Genomic DNA, 15763 nt, shown 5'->3' on the forward strand with positions numbered 1-15763 from the left:
TCTTTATCGATAAGCATCGTCAGAACTGAAGTTCGGAAGTGACATCACCTCCTCAAAACAACACCTCAGTGACGCCAAAAAGTGTCGTGGCTCGTGGCGACGAATGCGAACAACATCAATTCACTGTTTTGATAAACCGCCCGTTCGTTTACAGTGAATGCTGCAGCTATCACTGGATATTCGGTTGCGTGACTACCACCGTGATGAAACCGGTGGTGCAGGTAAGCACGCGAGTCTATATGCTTGCTACGTGATCCAACGGCCTCTACTTACCTAGTACTGGTGGGATTCGCCTTGGTGAGCTGTAACTAGCCACACCTTTCTTCCCTCATCTCTATAAGCCACCTTGTCAGATTTCTCGCTTCAAGGTTCTCACACATTTTTTTGTCAGCATGTTGAACATGTTCAAGCATCTGTTCTCCGGAGCCATGCCTGCTGTTGGCCTCGCAGCGTATATTAACACTCTGCATAAGCAAAACAGAACCAGGTTTAATGGATTCGACCAAAAGCTTGATAGCCTTCATGGCCTGGCCGAGAGAAAGATTGTCATGCTTCAGGCTGTTAAGGATACCAAAGGGACTTTGAACGAGACCACCATGGAAGATACCAGCTTGAACGACGCGAGTGAGCGAGTACAGGAGCAAATATCAAATTTGTTGGAATTTGTTCACTCCTGCGCTAGCGCCGACTCGGACTCAAATCGCTAGAGGTCGTCGACATTGTGCACACCCAGTGATCTTACCTCCCGCCGGTGACCAGTTCATCCCCACCCCTTCAATCAGCAGGCTAGGCGGCCATACAGCTCACTTTCCCTCTCCCTCAGTCTTCTTCTCCCTGCGCTGGGCTCTTCCCAATTGCTATTCCTTCTGCCATCAACCAACGACCCTCCGCCACTTCCAGATCAGGATCTTTGGTACCTATCGCCTAGACCATAACAAGTCCACAACCCACGAACATGTCTTCAGACCCAAAGCCGACCAATCGTTACCGAGCTCTTCCTAGCCCGGAGCGAGTTCTTCATGACTGGAGTCCAACCTATTTATCCCCTTCCAGACGAAAACTGCTCAATCTGCGCAGACGCTCTAGAAGAAAACGTCGTCGAGATAATCATGTGTCAACACAGCTTCCACACTATGTGTATCCTCACATGGCTCTCCGCTACAGATGGCATGCGCAACCGTGCGTGTCCAAACTGTAGGATCTGCCTGTTTGACCCCTCAAATCCTGGCCCTTACATTGCTCCTGATCCACGTCCAGGCCTCGAACTAGAACCACCACGGATTATGGGCCCCCGGGAGACATATATACAGGAACAGCGTCAACGGGTAGCAGAGCGAAGAGCTGCTGAACTTCAACATGTTCCAGCCCCGCGACTCAACGCAATTGTGAGAGAACTTGGTAGTCCAATCTCTCAGCGCGAATATGAACTCCAAACACGCCAAGTCGTAGAGGAGCGAGAAGCTGCTGAACAGCTGCTTGCTGCTCCCAACAACACTGTTCCCGACCAGCCCAACCCGGACATAAACGCAGCCTATGATCAAGAACGACTTGAAGCCGAAGCGGCCGAGATTCCTGCATCTGTTGCTCAACCCGAGAGCAGTGCGCGTGGCCCGCCCAATCGTCGAACGCAAGCTAGTCTCGAACCTGCTCGTCAACGGGCTGTCCGTCGTCTTCGAGCAGGCCGTGGCCCTGACAATCCAATCATTGCACCTCGCGATACTCCTCGACCCGTTCGTCGACGAGCCACCCGTCGTAGTCGAGCAGACAGCGTTGACACTCCAGCTATCGCGCCTAGCAACAATTCTCGCGACGATGTTCTAGCCGCAGTCCCCGTTCCCTCGCGAGAGCTAGATTCGCGCGAATTGCGCTTAGTACGTCGGGTTCGACGGCGCGAAGAGGCGGAGGCGGCGGCTGCGCTTCGGCGTCGTGGGTGAGCATGGGGTTTTGTGCTTGACTGGCATACAGAGTATATGATGAACATAAAATCGGAGTGGGATGTGAAGGCCGAACTTAGTTTTTGGAGTAGGCTGTAAAGGATGCACCTGAATGGCTTTGTTTGCGAGATTAGGAGAAAGATAGTTCAGAAATAAAAGATTGAAATGTACCAATGGGACTCGATAGAGATTCAGTGTTGCATTCAATCACCTTCTTTGGATCGGCACCTCCCTTATACTTGCAAATGCCTCGACGACCAGATAGGCCTAAGCAACGACATAACTCACACCATATAAAATACACAGTGTCGTAATGACTATAGTTCCCGCCTAGCTAATTCTACGCTTGTTATAGGCAACCTATATTTTATCGATAAATAGAAACATATGCGCAAGCAGATTTATGACAAGCTAGAAGGCTGCACAGAATATAACCTAGACAGAGCTCATTCGCTAGAAGAGTTATTTAAGAGCTATAGGGAAGAAGTAATTCCATGCTGTAACGTAGGTTCAGTCCTCAAGTAAGCCGACAACGCTGCCCTCTTGGCCGAGAACGCGAATATTGGTAGCTGACATAATCAAGTACGGCTAAAAGTTTTCTCCTCGTGTTATAAGTGATATACATTCAGTCAAGAGCTCTATCAAACTATTTGTCTTTGTCTTCATCTTCATCGTCGTCCTCGTCCTCGTCCTCTTCTTCTCCTTCTTGTTCTTCTCCGTCCTCCTCCTCGAGAGGCTCCTCAACTTTTACAGATCTCTTTGCCCTTCCCTTTCCTCCACTCGGATTTGCAGCCCACACATCTGGTCTCGATCCCTTGACGCCAACTTTCGCAGTCCCCGCCGCCGGATACTGTTTCCTAGCACGCGGTCTCTCTGGATCATATTCATCATACCTCAATTCCGACTCCCTCGCATTTTGGCTGTCATTGCCTCGTAGCGTTTCAATGTATTGCTCAAATTCTTTCGCTGTCTTCGCGATGTTGGCAAAATTGGCCTTCGTCAACTTGATGGAGCGCCACTTCTTCTTGCCTGTCTTCATAGCCTCCTCAGGCGTCATACCTGCTTCGCGAATCTTACCAATTCGTTCATAGTGACCCAGAGCAAGAGCAGTTTGGAAGGCGTTTCGGATTTGGCGACCGTTCCAGGTCACACCCATGCGTTCGCATTGCTCGAAGTGGCGCTGAGCGAACTCGAGCAAAAGCTCCTTATCGAAGATGACTTTGACATCAGCGGTCTTGTTATCAGCTTCTATGCGATTGAGGATATTGGTCCATTGCTTTTTCGTCGAGTCGAGATCGACGCTTGGGTAGCGGAGAGAGATGTGGACACGCGATTTGAAGGCTTCGTCGATGACGCCTGGGCGATTCGTCGTCAAGAAGAGGATACCGGCATAGTATTCGAGCTGGCGGAGGAAGACTGGCATAGTTAGCTGGGCGAGACTGGTAATTCGAAGTACACAGAGCAAGACCTACTGGAAGTGAGAGCGTTACGCTGTAGGTTAGCCCTATAATTGACGCTACATTAGCATTTGTTACAAATACACCTCAAGTAGGGGCCAGTCGTAGTAGGAACGGCGCTCTGACTGACCAATCTCGCTGGACAAGGAAAACGTCCGCTTCGTCCAAAAGCAAGACACACCCCCATTGGTCTGCCCTCCTTGTGTGTTCAAGCAGATTCTTTTCTACTATTTCTGGGTCAGTGCCAATATCGCCGCATGTTATGGAGTACAACGGGCGGCGGGTATAAGCAGCGATGGTTTCTGCAGTGGAAGTCTTGCCAGAACCTGGCGGACCGTGTAGCAAGATGATTAAGCCTTGGCCTTTGCCTCTGACTATATCAATCTGCGTTGGCACCGCTGTCTTTGGAAGCTGCTTGCTCTTCAGCTCTTTACGCTGAAATCCGGATGCATGGCTATCAACAAGAGCTACCAGGAGATTGCGGTAGCGCTTTGGTATTACGAGGTCGTCAAATCCTGCTGCCCGCGCTTCTGCTGATTCATGGTCGATGTCCTCGATCAAGTTGAGGTCCAGAGTGACTAACAACATCAGACAATGATCAATCTTCGACATATAATAACAGTAGGTACTCACACCATTTTCGGAGCTGGAAAGCATACCCTTCGATACAATGTGGCATCAGAGCAAGCATTTCGGAGCTAACATTCGCCTCGTTCGGCACGAATGGCTCCAGACTCAAACGATTCAAGGTCATAAAGTCATCGGAAAACTTGGCATCTATCTCGTTCCCACTCTGGACCCATATCGTGTTCCGAGAAGTCTCTTCCACTTCCGCAGGATTCTGCTTGCTCCGTAGAAGTCTTCCCAGGATGGGTTTCGTAAGCGGGTTATCCTGATTATATGCGTACGAGTCCACGTAGACATCGCTCTGGATCTCGAGTTCGCTGTCCTCTCGTGTCAAAGCGATGGTCTTGCCTTCGTAGCTCTTGTGTCCGCCGTTGAAGAGGTATCTGCGCCCTCTTTCGACCATATCGCGTAACAACTCGTCTTTCTTGGGATGGAAGCGCAAAGGATACATGGCCAATGCAGTTACCTCCTTTGACCCTTCGTACGGCCATATCTTTTGGCAATTTTCGATAGGCCCACAGCGCTCGCCATCGCTCAACATACTGTAGCAGTCAACCTTGAAGGGGGTCCATGTTCCGATGCCGGAACCCTCCTCGCGAAGCATCTTGTCTACTGCCTCTTCTTCACTTACTCCCTGGCCAACTGCAGGCTGCCAGTATCGTACTTTGTCTCGTATGTGGTCGATCTCTGTCACCTCAACGCTGGTACGGGCCCGCTTGAGCGACTGCCCTCCAGAGGTGAAGTACACTTTGTATAGCCGCGGGGAACCATTCTCCGCAGTCGAGTAGACCATGTCTCCCGGTTCAAATAGGTGCCAAAGATCCTCAAAATGGATTTGTTGCAACGTCCCGTCCGTGATTTTGCTTCTCGTACTTAGAACATCACCTAACTCTTCCTTCACAAAGTCATGCAATATTGTCAGATGCTGATACTGCGTTGATGCGAGATCCTTGGCGTCAGTAGCGAGATCGTTGACCCCCAATGGACCTTGTGTCAGCTCAGTGGTATTATCATCAACTTCCGACTCGGCCTCACTGTCAGAATTGTGCTCCTTGACTTCTCCGCTCTTTTCGGGAGCATAAATTCCCGGTGAAACCGCTATCTCGCAATTGTTCGCGTTGTCAGACATTTTTGAGGGTTGCTCGGGGGGAGCTTCTTGCGGCTTCTTGTCGTCGTTCAATTCCTCCGCGTCCATAACAGCTAGCTTCTCTCTAAGTTGCACCAACCGTTTTTCAGCATCTTCAACAAACCGCACGAGGATCTTTAATACCATTAGACACGATGCGCCATAGCTGGAGTATATTTACCTTGTAAGGCGGAGCAATGCTTCAGCGGATTGTTCGTGTTAGCAAATTGTTGACAAAACATAGCGCGGTATCCTACTAACATGATAGGTTCAACTGCTAACGGAACGCCTGTTAGATCCAAGAACTCTTGGAACAGATATTCGGAATGTATCAAGATTCTCTGCAAAGATCTCAGATTGCCTAAGCCCTTAGGCATCATGGAATGCCTCTTCGTGGCTTCTGAGTGGCAGTCCCCGTCTTTCGGTAACTCCGCTGTTGTCTGGGGCATGCGCACATAGAACGCTTCTATAATAGGTCGTGGGTACGTGGTCGATAGCCAATTGCGTTTTCTCCAGACTTGCATTGACGCTCGCTCGACTTCACACGTCCATGTCCTCCTGCTATTAGGTCCTTAGTCAGCTTGTAGACTCAAGAACTAGCATAGCAAGCACTGGTCTAGAGCGTCAATGCAGTATATCTAACACATGACTGTGGCTCTGATCAAGTGCTGAATGTGCATAACGTCGGAACGTGCATTAACGTCTTCTGTAGTGAAGGCTCCGAATTCAGGTAGTGAAACTTACAGAAAGTCTGCAAAAGACTCGCCAGGTCCCCTTTTGCCTGGTGCGAGCGCAGAAGGTTTTGGCGAAGATGTTCCATGAGTTGTGTCGGGGGGTGGCCCATTAGACGCAGCTGCGGACTCTTTATTCCCAATTTCACTAGTTGCCAGACGGTCACTCTTGACATCATTCGCTGACGTTCCTGAATCATCCTTGCCTACTGTATTCTCAGACTGCGTAGCAGCGGTGCGACTGTTCCCAACTTCGTCGTTGACTGGTTTTGCCTCTCGCGTTTCGGCATTGGCCTCCTGTTGGAGATCTGCATTACCGGTAAGTTACTTCCGCCGCTAGCAGGAAGAGCCTCGCTTGTCGAACTCGCCATACCACTAGGAGTTCCATCAACCACATTGCCCTTCGTTTCTGATGTTGAACTCGGCATCGAAATAACTCACTCGAACGAGACAGCCAAAATGATTATATGATGAAGCAGGAAGGAATTTTGACTGGGCGCGTCAGGCTGAGCTTTATGTTTGCACAGCACACGGGTGACACGCAGACCGGTTTCCGCCCCCAAATCCAGAACAACCAATACCGTATCGTACGCCCGCCCAGATAAGCAGCCAAAGGATCATCAACCCCGCTTTCTCTCAGCCTTGTTGAGGTTGCCATTCATGTGCGAGAAAGGGAAGCTTGGTGGAGACTTTTTCACGATCCAAAATATCGTCGCAGCGACCTTGAAACGATCTTGGACAACATGGCAGACTATGAGGTCGCTGAATATATGACGACATCGCTCGCCGGACAACTACATCCAGCCCTATTGGCAACACCAGGCTCTGGTATCGCGTTCGATGGAGTGAGGAAGCGCTGGGTGCCCGAGTCCGACACTGTCGATCGTATCATGTACAGATCTTCGGACGCTTCGCAATAGCTCTGTCCTGACTGCTGCAGACAATACGATGATATCTACAAAGTTGCACTCGATGCCCGAGATCGACTGCTGGCAACAGCAAACAAGTACCGAAAAAAGGCTAAACAGCCGATGCTAGACGTTAGCACCTGTCAAAACTGGACGGATGTAGAACAGTCGGTTCAAGACGCTTGCACAGGACTTGAGAAGCTGGCCGTCAAGGACAAAGATATGTCTGGATCTCTGGGAAAGCTGAGACGTGTATTTCGAGGCCTATGCCGCAATGCTGGCGTCGGACAAACTGCCGCCACTTTGATACCTAACGATTCCTTCGGATTCACTTCTGTGCTTTGTGGCAGTCTCAAAGCAGTCTTTCTCGGTCTACGTATGACCGGCATGTATCGCCGGGAGGTGTATACGATCCTAGAAGACCTGCCAACTCAACTAAAGGATCTAGCAGCAAATGTCGAGTCGCATGATCAAGACGAAGACATCCATCGTCGAGCTGCAGCATTATATGTAGCGGCGTTCAATCTTCTGAACCACATCCTTCATTGGTTCTTGAAGAACAGCTGGAGTCAGTATACGGCCGATACCTTTTAAAGAAGTTGAAGCTGACGTAGCAGTCACCGGTGTCAAGATTTTCGCTGATCCGATGGGTTTTACAGAAAAGCTCAGAGAGTATCAGGCAGAGCTCAAAATGGCATCTCAAAGCTTCGAAACACGTCTCAGTAAGCTCGCACGAGACGACGGGCAGCAGACTGTGCAGCTGCAGTACTGGGCCAATGTACACTCACGCAAGTGCCCAAGCAAGCATCGATAAGCGGCTGGGCACGATCGAAGAAAAGTTGTCCCCGTGTTGATGTGCTGGAGAATATCAGCCCTTTGTTGAACAATATCTTTGGTGCTCTTCAGGATAGAGCGATCGGCAACCTCAACAATCAGCCTCAAAAGACTCTTTCTGCTGTGGACCCGGCACACATCTTAGCGCACTTTCTCTACGATGAGAAGCTTGTAGAGAACGATTGCGCATCTCTGAACAGCAAAGCGGACCGCGCACGGCGACTGAGTCTAGATCCAAGTCGCCTCGCAGTGCTCCAGTCCAGCTCGCGATTACGCGCGTGGCTTACTGTCGATGAGCCATCGCTGCTCATACTCAATGGACGAGCTGAGCCAAGACCAGATTCGGAGACCTCACTGTTCTTGGCGAAAGTCTTCCACCAACTACTTTCAACACCATAGGGCCACCCACGTGAAAGACGACGTCAGTACCTTTTTCATACCCCTGGCGTTTTTCTGCAGCCAACATCGAGATTGGCAAGAGGATGATAACGGTAGTCCAGAAGAGTTGGCTATGAGTCTATTGCTGCAATTGATCGACCGAGGCCATAGAATCCTCGACCCTGCTGTACTACGCTTGTGCTATGATCGCTTGAAGCCAGGAAACATGGAGCCAATCTTCTCCATGTTCGAGTCTCTCGTGGTAAGTCTTGGGCGCAACGTAGTTTTGACCATCATTGTCGATGGACTGCGATTCTTTGCCCAGCCACGAGAGAGAGGCAACGGCTTAAGAGACCTGATTTCCCGTCTTGTCAACCTTTGCAGAGACGAGCTAGCTGCAACGCTCAAGCTCCTTTTTGCAAGTCCTACCAAATGGGAATTCACTGAAGAAATTTTCGAGGACGAGGAACTGCTAGAACTACCACGGGAAATCTCCAGTGCGGTCGCGTTGTCACCTGCGAGACAGCGTGAAGTTTTCCACAGTAGCGTGTAGGTCGTGTTCTGGTCAGATTCCATACTTCAACCTACGCGCAGGTAAAGAATAACATACACACAACCACTAGTAAACATACGAATGGTTTCATCTCAAAATAGTGACAGCACCCTTGCTAATTACCCCAATGGCGCAATACATAACAGCACAACCGCCGTTTCCTCTTCACATGCGCTTTCCCTATTCGCGACGACATCAGGCTAGATACTTTCTGTCGTACCGCAGTTTTCCTCATTTAAATCGGAGTCCGACGTCCTCACATGCAACCCTCCAAGGCTTCCTATACTTAGCTCCTCCATCGAACCCTTCGTAACACGCTCCAGCTGCAACACACCAACTCATAATCCTCAACTTTACGTCTCAGATACGTATATGGAGCCCAGTCCATTTTCACGCTTCCCACGCAGTGAGCGACCGTTTGGGACATTCGGGGAGCAGCCACCTAGTCACCCAGCACCGACTGCCTGGACTGATTTTGGAAGCTTTCGAATGTCACAAGCTTCAGGCGCCGGCCGCGTGATGCCCGCTCATACGCCTCATGTAAACCATGACGTACAGAGCCTCCCACGATCAGCCCCAGCCTCAGCGCTTGCTTTGACTCAGCCTGATATGCCAACTCTCCGATCTCGAAATGAGTTGCTCATAACCGGTGTCATGCCCGTTCCCCCTATGCCTGACTCGAACTGTTCCATCTGCACTGAGCCGCTCGCTTCTGACGTCGTCAAGATGGTAGCATGTGGCCATGCACATCATTGCGTCCGTGTTCTATCGTGGTTCCTGGGAAGCGGGCATAGTAATCGACGGTGTTGCAACTGTAGAGAGCCTCTAAATGACGCCGATCCAGCACCATTTCGCCCAGCGTTCCGTACTACAGAAGCAGAACCCGACCAATGGCCCCTGATACGTATGGGGGAAGACTGGAGTACAACTGCTGGCTCTACGCCCCGGCCAGCATACCCAAGTCGTCTTTCTATCCATCCACGAAGAAGGGATAATGGCGTGGATCCTCTGCAAAATCCGTTCGTATTTCGCCCGAATCGATTGCGCAGCTTTGGCGGCCCGCCAGAGATCTACAACCCGACACTCTCCGCTGGCCAATTTAGTGGCCCGCATCTATCCAACATGCATTTCCCTCGACCCGCTCACGAAATGAACGTTGAAGAGAGTCAAAATAGCGATGCTCAGACTCCGTCGATACTTACACGTCGGCCACCACGCGGACCACCGATGAATGTACGAGGCCCTCCGACACGCAACCTCACTCCTCTTGAAATGTCGATAAGCAGGCTCAATCCTCTTGAGACGTCAAACTCTCTTTCACGGGCTCCGCGGCTCAGCGTGGAAGACAACGATACCTCACGTCGTAGTGGTGGTCGCCCACGGGCTATCCATCCTTTGGAAGGTTTCCGATCCTCCATCGAAGAGCTTTCGAGGACATCTATGTTTCGCGCAGCAGCGCCAGTTGCACCAGGAAGGCGTCTACGAATGTCATATAGCCGGCCTGCACCACCACGCACTATTCTTTGTGCACCTACCCCTGTTTATACTTCGGAGTTTTATGAACTCCACCTCTCCGAGTGGCCTTGAGACTGTGTACAACATGGTCACTTGGGTCATTCCTTTTTGGTGAAGTGAGAGAGGATTCAGCTCTTCTACAGAGTGACTCTTTGGTAGATGGGAGATGAAGATTCGGGAGGTGTTGACTTCTAGCTCGAGACTTAGCGAATGTGCGGAGCGAGGCGCAGCTTACAGTGATAATGTGGAAGTGTCATGATTCTTGAAACTTTGATACATGTGCTTCGCGTTGTGATGATTGTTGAATATATGTGGATGAAAAGAAGGACGTGCCGAGTTCGATGTGTTTGCGAGTGCATTGCACACGATGAGGATGACAAAAGACAGTCATATTGTTATCGCATGACTCGAGCCTGTCATGGTACGGTCATGTAATGGCTATTACCTTCCAATCGTTTTGGATTTAATGAAGTACTGTTACAGAAGGCATCGAGCTTGCGCCAAATGAGATCGCCGTTTTTTAAAAGACGTATCATCCCTCACTGCGTTATGAAAACAGCAACACCGACTTAACATACGTTCAGACCTACCAGGCTCATCGTTCCAGAGCGCAGTACCTTCTTAGAATGTGGTACCTCGGGGTTGACAAAAAGTGCCAAGTATGGCTACACTTTCACTTCAGCGATCCGCCTAGCCCGCTTTACAACCCACTCTCACCGCGGGACGCTAGTATTGCTGTTCCACACTTTTCTCTCGTTCAATCCAACTCTCCGCAAAGGCTTTTGTTTGCTCACTCCAATCTCGTTCGCTCACTCTTCCACCTTCGATCTCCCTGATAAGACTCTTCGTTGCTTACCATCATTTCCACTCCCTCCTCTCTCGATTCTTTCAATACGGCTATCCAAGCTCGCCAATCACCATAATGGCGCCAACAATGCCCGCTCTGCGCTCCCAGATGAGTTCTTCCTCGCTGGCGTCATGGCCACCGGCCCCATCGACGACACCTGCTCCATTTGCACCGAGGCGCTGGAGCATGATGTCGTGAAGTTGATCGGCCCCAAGAGCTGCGGCCACAGTTTCCATACCACCTGTATCGCGACTTGGCTGTCGGGAAATGCCAAATGCTCATGTCCAAACTGTCGCGAAATCCTCTACGAAAACGCACCAGCTACACTACCTGCGCGGATCTCAACTAGATTAGAATACAACGGATACCAGCGACTATCAGCGCCCTTCTTCGGCGTTACCCCAGTCCGTCGATATCTGGACCCGATTTCGCCTGGCCTGAGACCTACGACATCCACTTACACCCCTGCATCTCCTAGATACAGCCCGGCCACTCCCAAAATCCGCTCACCTCGCTTAACGATGCTCGAGGACGGCGCAACATCCCCTAGATACAGTCCCCCAACACCGCACTTCGCACCAAGATCTCCCTCATACGCGCCAGGACTTCCCCCAACGACGCCAACATACAGACCTACGACTCCGACCTTCATAGACTTAACGTATTACTCGCCAACACCGCCGATACTCATGCCTGAGTCTCCGACATACACCCCACCTTCTCCCCGATACTATCCTGCATCATTCGAAATCAACCTTCTCTCTCCAGGATACGCCCCGACGAGCCCCGGAATTCGCTCACCCACCTACGGTGCTCCGTCACCAGATTTAGAGCCAGCATCTTCCTCGCTCTCACTAACGTCACCCACATACACGCCTACATCTCCTCACTTCACGCCTACATCTACTCCATATGTGCGAACATCTCCCTCATTCTATCGACCATCCGGCTCTAGATCTCCCTCATTCTATCGACCATACGGCCCCGCATCGCCCACATATAGCCCCACATCTCCTGTTATCCCGACATCGATAGGTTCACCTCCCATCAACTTCACCCTGGGTAGTCCAACGTACTCGCCACCATCGCCGTCTCGACTTCCTTCGGCTAGGATTCAGGAGAACCGCTTGTTCCGCCGCAGACAGCGTCGCGAGGAGCATGAGATGGAGAGTCACCGACGTCGTTGAGGGAAGGCTGGAGGGATTCGGTTGTCAAGACAAGATTGGTATGGACGGCAAGTTTCGATGCATGCGTCTGGAAGTAGTGAAGGAGCTATCAAGTTCGCCGGAGAAATACTTGAAGATATCCTGGATATTAGTACATGTTAGACAGTCAATGGACATTCACATGGGAAAGGCACAAACATGTATGAAGTGAGAGTGCGCGTGTTAACAATATGCATCAACAAGAGACTGTCCGCCCAGAGCCGAGCCTGGCTCTACAGGGGTATATCATAAAAATCAATAATGACGTGGCGGAGAGAGCCTCCTAGTATGCAAGTTCCGTTTCATGCCAAAGCCATGATCAATGCTGCCTCTATCCAAGGAATCAAACGTATAACAGGAGCCGCACTGGCGTAGTGAGTCGAAGGAGAATTTATACAGAAAAAAACGAAGAAACAGATCGGCCGTGATTTATGGCCTAATCAAACTGCTGAATCGATCTAGACGATGGTAGGATGCCGTTGGTGGTGATGTCATGAGGGCGTCGAGGCGAACAGGAAGTTGTTCGGGTCGTCGTCGAGATGCAGGGCACCGGCGTCGGCCGAGAAGTCGGGAAATGTGCTGGCATCACTGATCTCTGGAACCTCGAGTTGCACACCGTTGTGGCCGCCGTGGGTCAGGCACCCAACGCACTCACAGCCATCGCCACATTGGCAAGTACCAGTAGCATCATTGCATCCAGGTAGTGTCATCTCGTTCCAAAAGTATGATGAAGGAGAGAGTGTGGGCGTATCCTCATCTTTACCGTCACTGGAGCTTTCTGTGATAGGTGATGCTGCAGATTCCTCGGTCTTCAATACGGGCAGTGCTTCAGACGTTGGTGTAGGGACGACATAACTGCTGGGTTCGAAGAATTGTGGCTGGGGCATTGCAGGTGCGGCGACGGGTGGTTGCTGCCATCCGCTTGATGCCGCCATGCGTGTGCCAGACATTGAGCCCATGTGCATGTTAGGAACGAAGCTCATCTGGGTCGGGGTGGGCGTCGAGAACCCGTGGTTCATAGGGTTAAAGCCCATGCCTTGATGCGCCTCTGCTCCAAAGCCAGGATGATGAGGATACGTGGGCATGTCGTAAAGTGGTGGCGACATGGTACCGAAGCCGCCAGTGTACTGGAACTGTGCCATGAGTCGGACATACTCCATCATGGTAGCATTGTTCGGGTGTGCTGCGCATCCAAAGCAGCTACACGACTCTCCGCAGTGGCAGTTATGCTCCGGTGCATGTTGTCCGACGGGTGGTCCAGCCATGTGGGGCGACATAGGACCCATGTTCACTGAGCTTGGTTGATGGTATGCTGCGGCGGCGTGGTTGTATATTGGCGCGCCCAAGCCAAACGGAAATGAAGCAGGGGCTGACGCATGAGGTTGCATGTTCGAATACTGCGGGTTGTGCACTTGAGGCTGCAACTGGAACTGTATTTGTTGTCCATAAACTTGGGCAACGTGAGGCTGGAACTGCGAGTTCTGTGTTGCATTTGCTTGTACCGTCTTCCCTGAGCAACAAGACTTTACCTGTACGGGCTCCTGCATCGTCTTGGCCTTGCTACTGCAACATCCGCCCTGCTGGGCAGTTTGTTGCACAGGCTGCTCGGCTGGCTTCGGTTGGCAACAACTACCCTTCTGGGCAGGAAACAGGCGAGGCGTGGAGCTCGCACTAGAGGGTGGCGATGCTTCATTGCTGCCGCTTCGTTCGGTTGGCGTTTGGGTGTGGGACGACGTGTCTGTCTCGGCATCTTGACCTGCTCGAATAGCTCTCTCGAGTGATGCGGCGTTGACAGCTGTGGATTTTCGCCTAGGCTTTTGGATGCGGCTGTTACCGGTAACAGCAGCCACTGGCTGGGCGCGCTCAGATGGACAGGCGCATTCCGAAGATTTTGGAATCGTGTAGTTGATGACGACGCGCTCACAGCTACATGAGCCAGTCGGATGTGGACAACTGCTCAGTGGTCTTCCAGGCTTCCGGACTTCGACCAGTACACGGTCCCTGTGGTCACATTTGGACGAGCGATGTCCTCGGATGCAAGGGCCACTATCATCTTGTCAATATTGCACAGGTAGGAGTAAACACGGATTGTGTGAAATCTCAGAAGTGTTGGTAGGTATGGGTGACGCTTGTAGCAGTGGACGTTGTTGTTGGCAAGATCACCGAAAAAGTAGTAAAGCAAGGGTAAGAGTGAGTATGAGAGAGATGACATTACATACCATGCGACCTTCTTGCGCTCTCCGTCCACTTCCGCCCACATAGTAGGCTAGGACGAGATAGAAACTTGCTCAAATTGCAGCAAGAGAGTTAGTCGGCGAACCGTATTTCAGTTACGGTTTGGCAGGTACGATGATCGGTTAAGAACGTGTCTCTCCTCGCGACGCACAGCGCACGTGGAGAAGTGCACGGGAGGGGTAGAACTGAAGCGGGCGCACTGCTCGCGGCGTGTGCGACAAAGCAAGTGGCCACAGGCAAATGATCCCGGTAGTATGGCAAACTGATCAACGGGCCTCGATGCGCCCTGCTGTGCCTTCCGACGTGGGAACTGCAGCTCGTGGTGGATTGGGCCGAGCTGTACGGTTTGAGGGTCCAGGTCCCGTATGGCTGGAAATCTCTTGACCCTGGGGCGGCTGGGCGCAGTGCACGTTGTGACGGCGGCGCAGATGATGGTGGTGCAGGGACGACCTGGAATGGAAATTGATTGTTGCGGCCCTTCCAGGCAGCAAAAAGACGGGAATCGACCCTCCACAGATTTGGCGCCGAGTCGGAGAAGTAGTGCGAGCGCTTTCACAGGTGTGTGCCACGTCCAGGCGACTGATCAATCGGTGGAGTACTCCGAGGTGTTGGCCCACGTCGAATGTCTTCAATACTTCGTAATGCAAAGTGCTCCACCCAATCCCTGGAGCGCAAAACAGCGTACGGACCTGTTTCTCGCTTGAGCTTGGTGACTCGGAAGTCAAGGCGAAAATGCGCGGGGTGGTCTTTGGGCGGAAGTAAGAAGTTGAAGGTAAGATGTACAAAGCTGGTCTAGTGAGTGAGCGAGTTTCGCTTAAACAGGCAAAGCGCCTAGGCGGGTGGCGGCGACGGGTGCTTCAATATTGAGACGGAGAATGTTCGTGGTATGAACAATGACGGTGCAGAGGCGATGGAGATGCTTTGAGGGAGGCCGAGGATATTCAAATAGGCAGGTGTCTCTCGAGGCCGTAGACGAAGGATGATGCGCTGTGGAAGCGGCGCTGCCCATTAACCGTGGAAAGCCTCAACGGACCCTGCCAGGCGTGCATAGGGCCGGGATTATTGCAACGCGTGGGGATCTCTTGCGCCGGCGCCAAACGAGAAATCTGATCAGCTGTGCGAGATGCTGCAGGTCAGAGAGCCAACGGTAAAGGTCGGGCTGGCCTTGGGCTGGGTGCAGTCCGTTGTTTGACGTCTTTTCTCGAAGCGCTCCGGCAGCTAGGCGAAACACAATGAGCCACAGGTTCCAAACTTTGACTGGAAAAGCCACAACAAGGCCGAATAGCCTCACAACATTCCAGCATGCCCCATCACCGACCGCAAACAGCTCGACGTCGTCTGGCTTATCGGGTGCGGGGAAAAGTCCGATTCTGAGTACCGTGGTTTTCGATAATTGAGCCACAATGCACTATT

At 51.6% G+C, this 15763-nt stretch overlaps 8 protein-coding genes across 8 annotated transcripts; 6 read left to right on the forward strand and 2 right to left on the reverse strand.

The window, feature by feature from the left end:
- Window positions 1–392: 392 nt before the first annotated feature.
- On the forward strand, window positions 393–707 carry SNOG_10579 (hypothetical protein; the record flags this gene model as incomplete). The annotated part of the gene is made up of 1 exon (XM_001800793.1): window positions 393–707. One exon carries the CDS (start codon window positions 393–395, stop codon window positions 705–707), a length of 315 nt encoding a protein of 104 aa, XP_001800845.1.
- Window positions 708–1133: 426 nt separating this feature from the next.
- SNOG_10580 (hypothetical protein) lies at window positions 1134–1821 on the forward strand (the record flags this gene model as incomplete). The annotated part of the gene is made up of 2 exons (XM_001800794.1): window positions 1134–1599; window positions 1637–1821. 2 exons carry the CDS (start codon window positions 1134–1136, stop codon window positions 1819–1821), a joined length of 651 nt encoding a protein of 216 aa, XP_001800846.1.
- A 759-nt stretch (window positions 1822–2580) lies between these two features.
- Window positions 2581–5213, reverse strand: SNOG_10581 (hypothetical protein; the record flags this gene model as incomplete). Its single annotated transcript, XM_001800795.1, has 3 exons — window positions 2581–3373; window positions 3531–3969; window positions 4025–5213. The coding sequence occupies 3 exons, from the start codon at window positions 5211–5213 to the stop codon at window positions 2581–2583; spliced, it is 2421 nt and encodes an 806-aa protein (XP_001800847.1).
- Window positions 5214–6618: 1405 nt separating this feature from the next.
- Window positions 6619–7597, forward strand: SNOG_10583 (hypothetical protein; the record flags this gene model as incomplete). The annotated part of the gene is made up of 3 exons (XM_001800796.1): window positions 6619–6760; window positions 6974–7159; window positions 7380–7597. 3 exons carry the CDS (start codon window positions 6619–6621, stop codon window positions 7595–7597), a joined length of 546 nt encoding a protein of 181 aa, XP_001800848.1.
- A 624-nt stretch (window positions 7598–8221) lies between these two features.
- Window positions 8222–10135, forward strand: SNOG_10584 (hypothetical protein; the record flags this gene model as incomplete). Its single annotated transcript, XM_001800797.1, has 3 exons — window positions 8222–8257; window positions 8405–8544; window positions 8872–10135. 3 exons carry the CDS (start codon window positions 8222–8224, stop codon window positions 10133–10135), a joined length of 1440 nt encoding a protein of 479 aa, XP_001800849.1.
- Window positions 10136–11041: 906 nt separating this feature from the next.
- SNOG_10585 (hypothetical protein) lies at window positions 11042–12097 on the forward strand (the record flags this gene model as incomplete). The annotated part of the gene is made up of 1 exon (XM_001800798.1): window positions 11042–12097. The coding sequence occupies one exon, from the start codon at window positions 11042–11044 to the stop codon at window positions 12095–12097; it is 1056 nt and encodes a 351-aa protein (XP_001800850.1).
- Window positions 12098–12606: 509 nt separating this feature from the next.
- SNOG_10586 (hypothetical protein) lies at window positions 12607–14375 on the reverse strand (the record flags this gene model as incomplete). Its single annotated transcript, XM_001800799.1, has 2 exons — window positions 12607–14041; window positions 14335–14375. 2 exons carry the CDS (start codon window positions 14373–14375, stop codon window positions 12607–12609), a joined length of 1476 nt encoding a protein of 491 aa, XP_001800851.1.
- Window positions 14376–14715: 340 nt separating this feature from the next.
- Window positions 14716–15112, forward strand: SNOG_10587 (hypothetical protein; the record flags this gene model as incomplete). The annotated part of the gene is made up of 2 exons (XM_001800800.1): window positions 14716–14908; window positions 15000–15112. The coding sequence occupies 2 exons, from the start codon at window positions 14716–14718 to the stop codon at window positions 15110–15112; spliced, it is 306 nt and encodes a 101-aa protein (XP_001800852.1).
- Window positions 15113–15763: the final 651 nt, after the last annotated feature.

This window comes from Parastagonospora nodorum (assembly GCF_000146915.1).
Source record: "Parastagonospora nodorum SN15 chromosome Unknown scaffold_17, whole genome shotgun sequence".
NCBI lineage: Eukaryota > Fungi > Ascomycota > Dothideomycetes > Pleosporales > Phaeosphaeriaceae > Parastagonospora > Parastagonospora nodorum.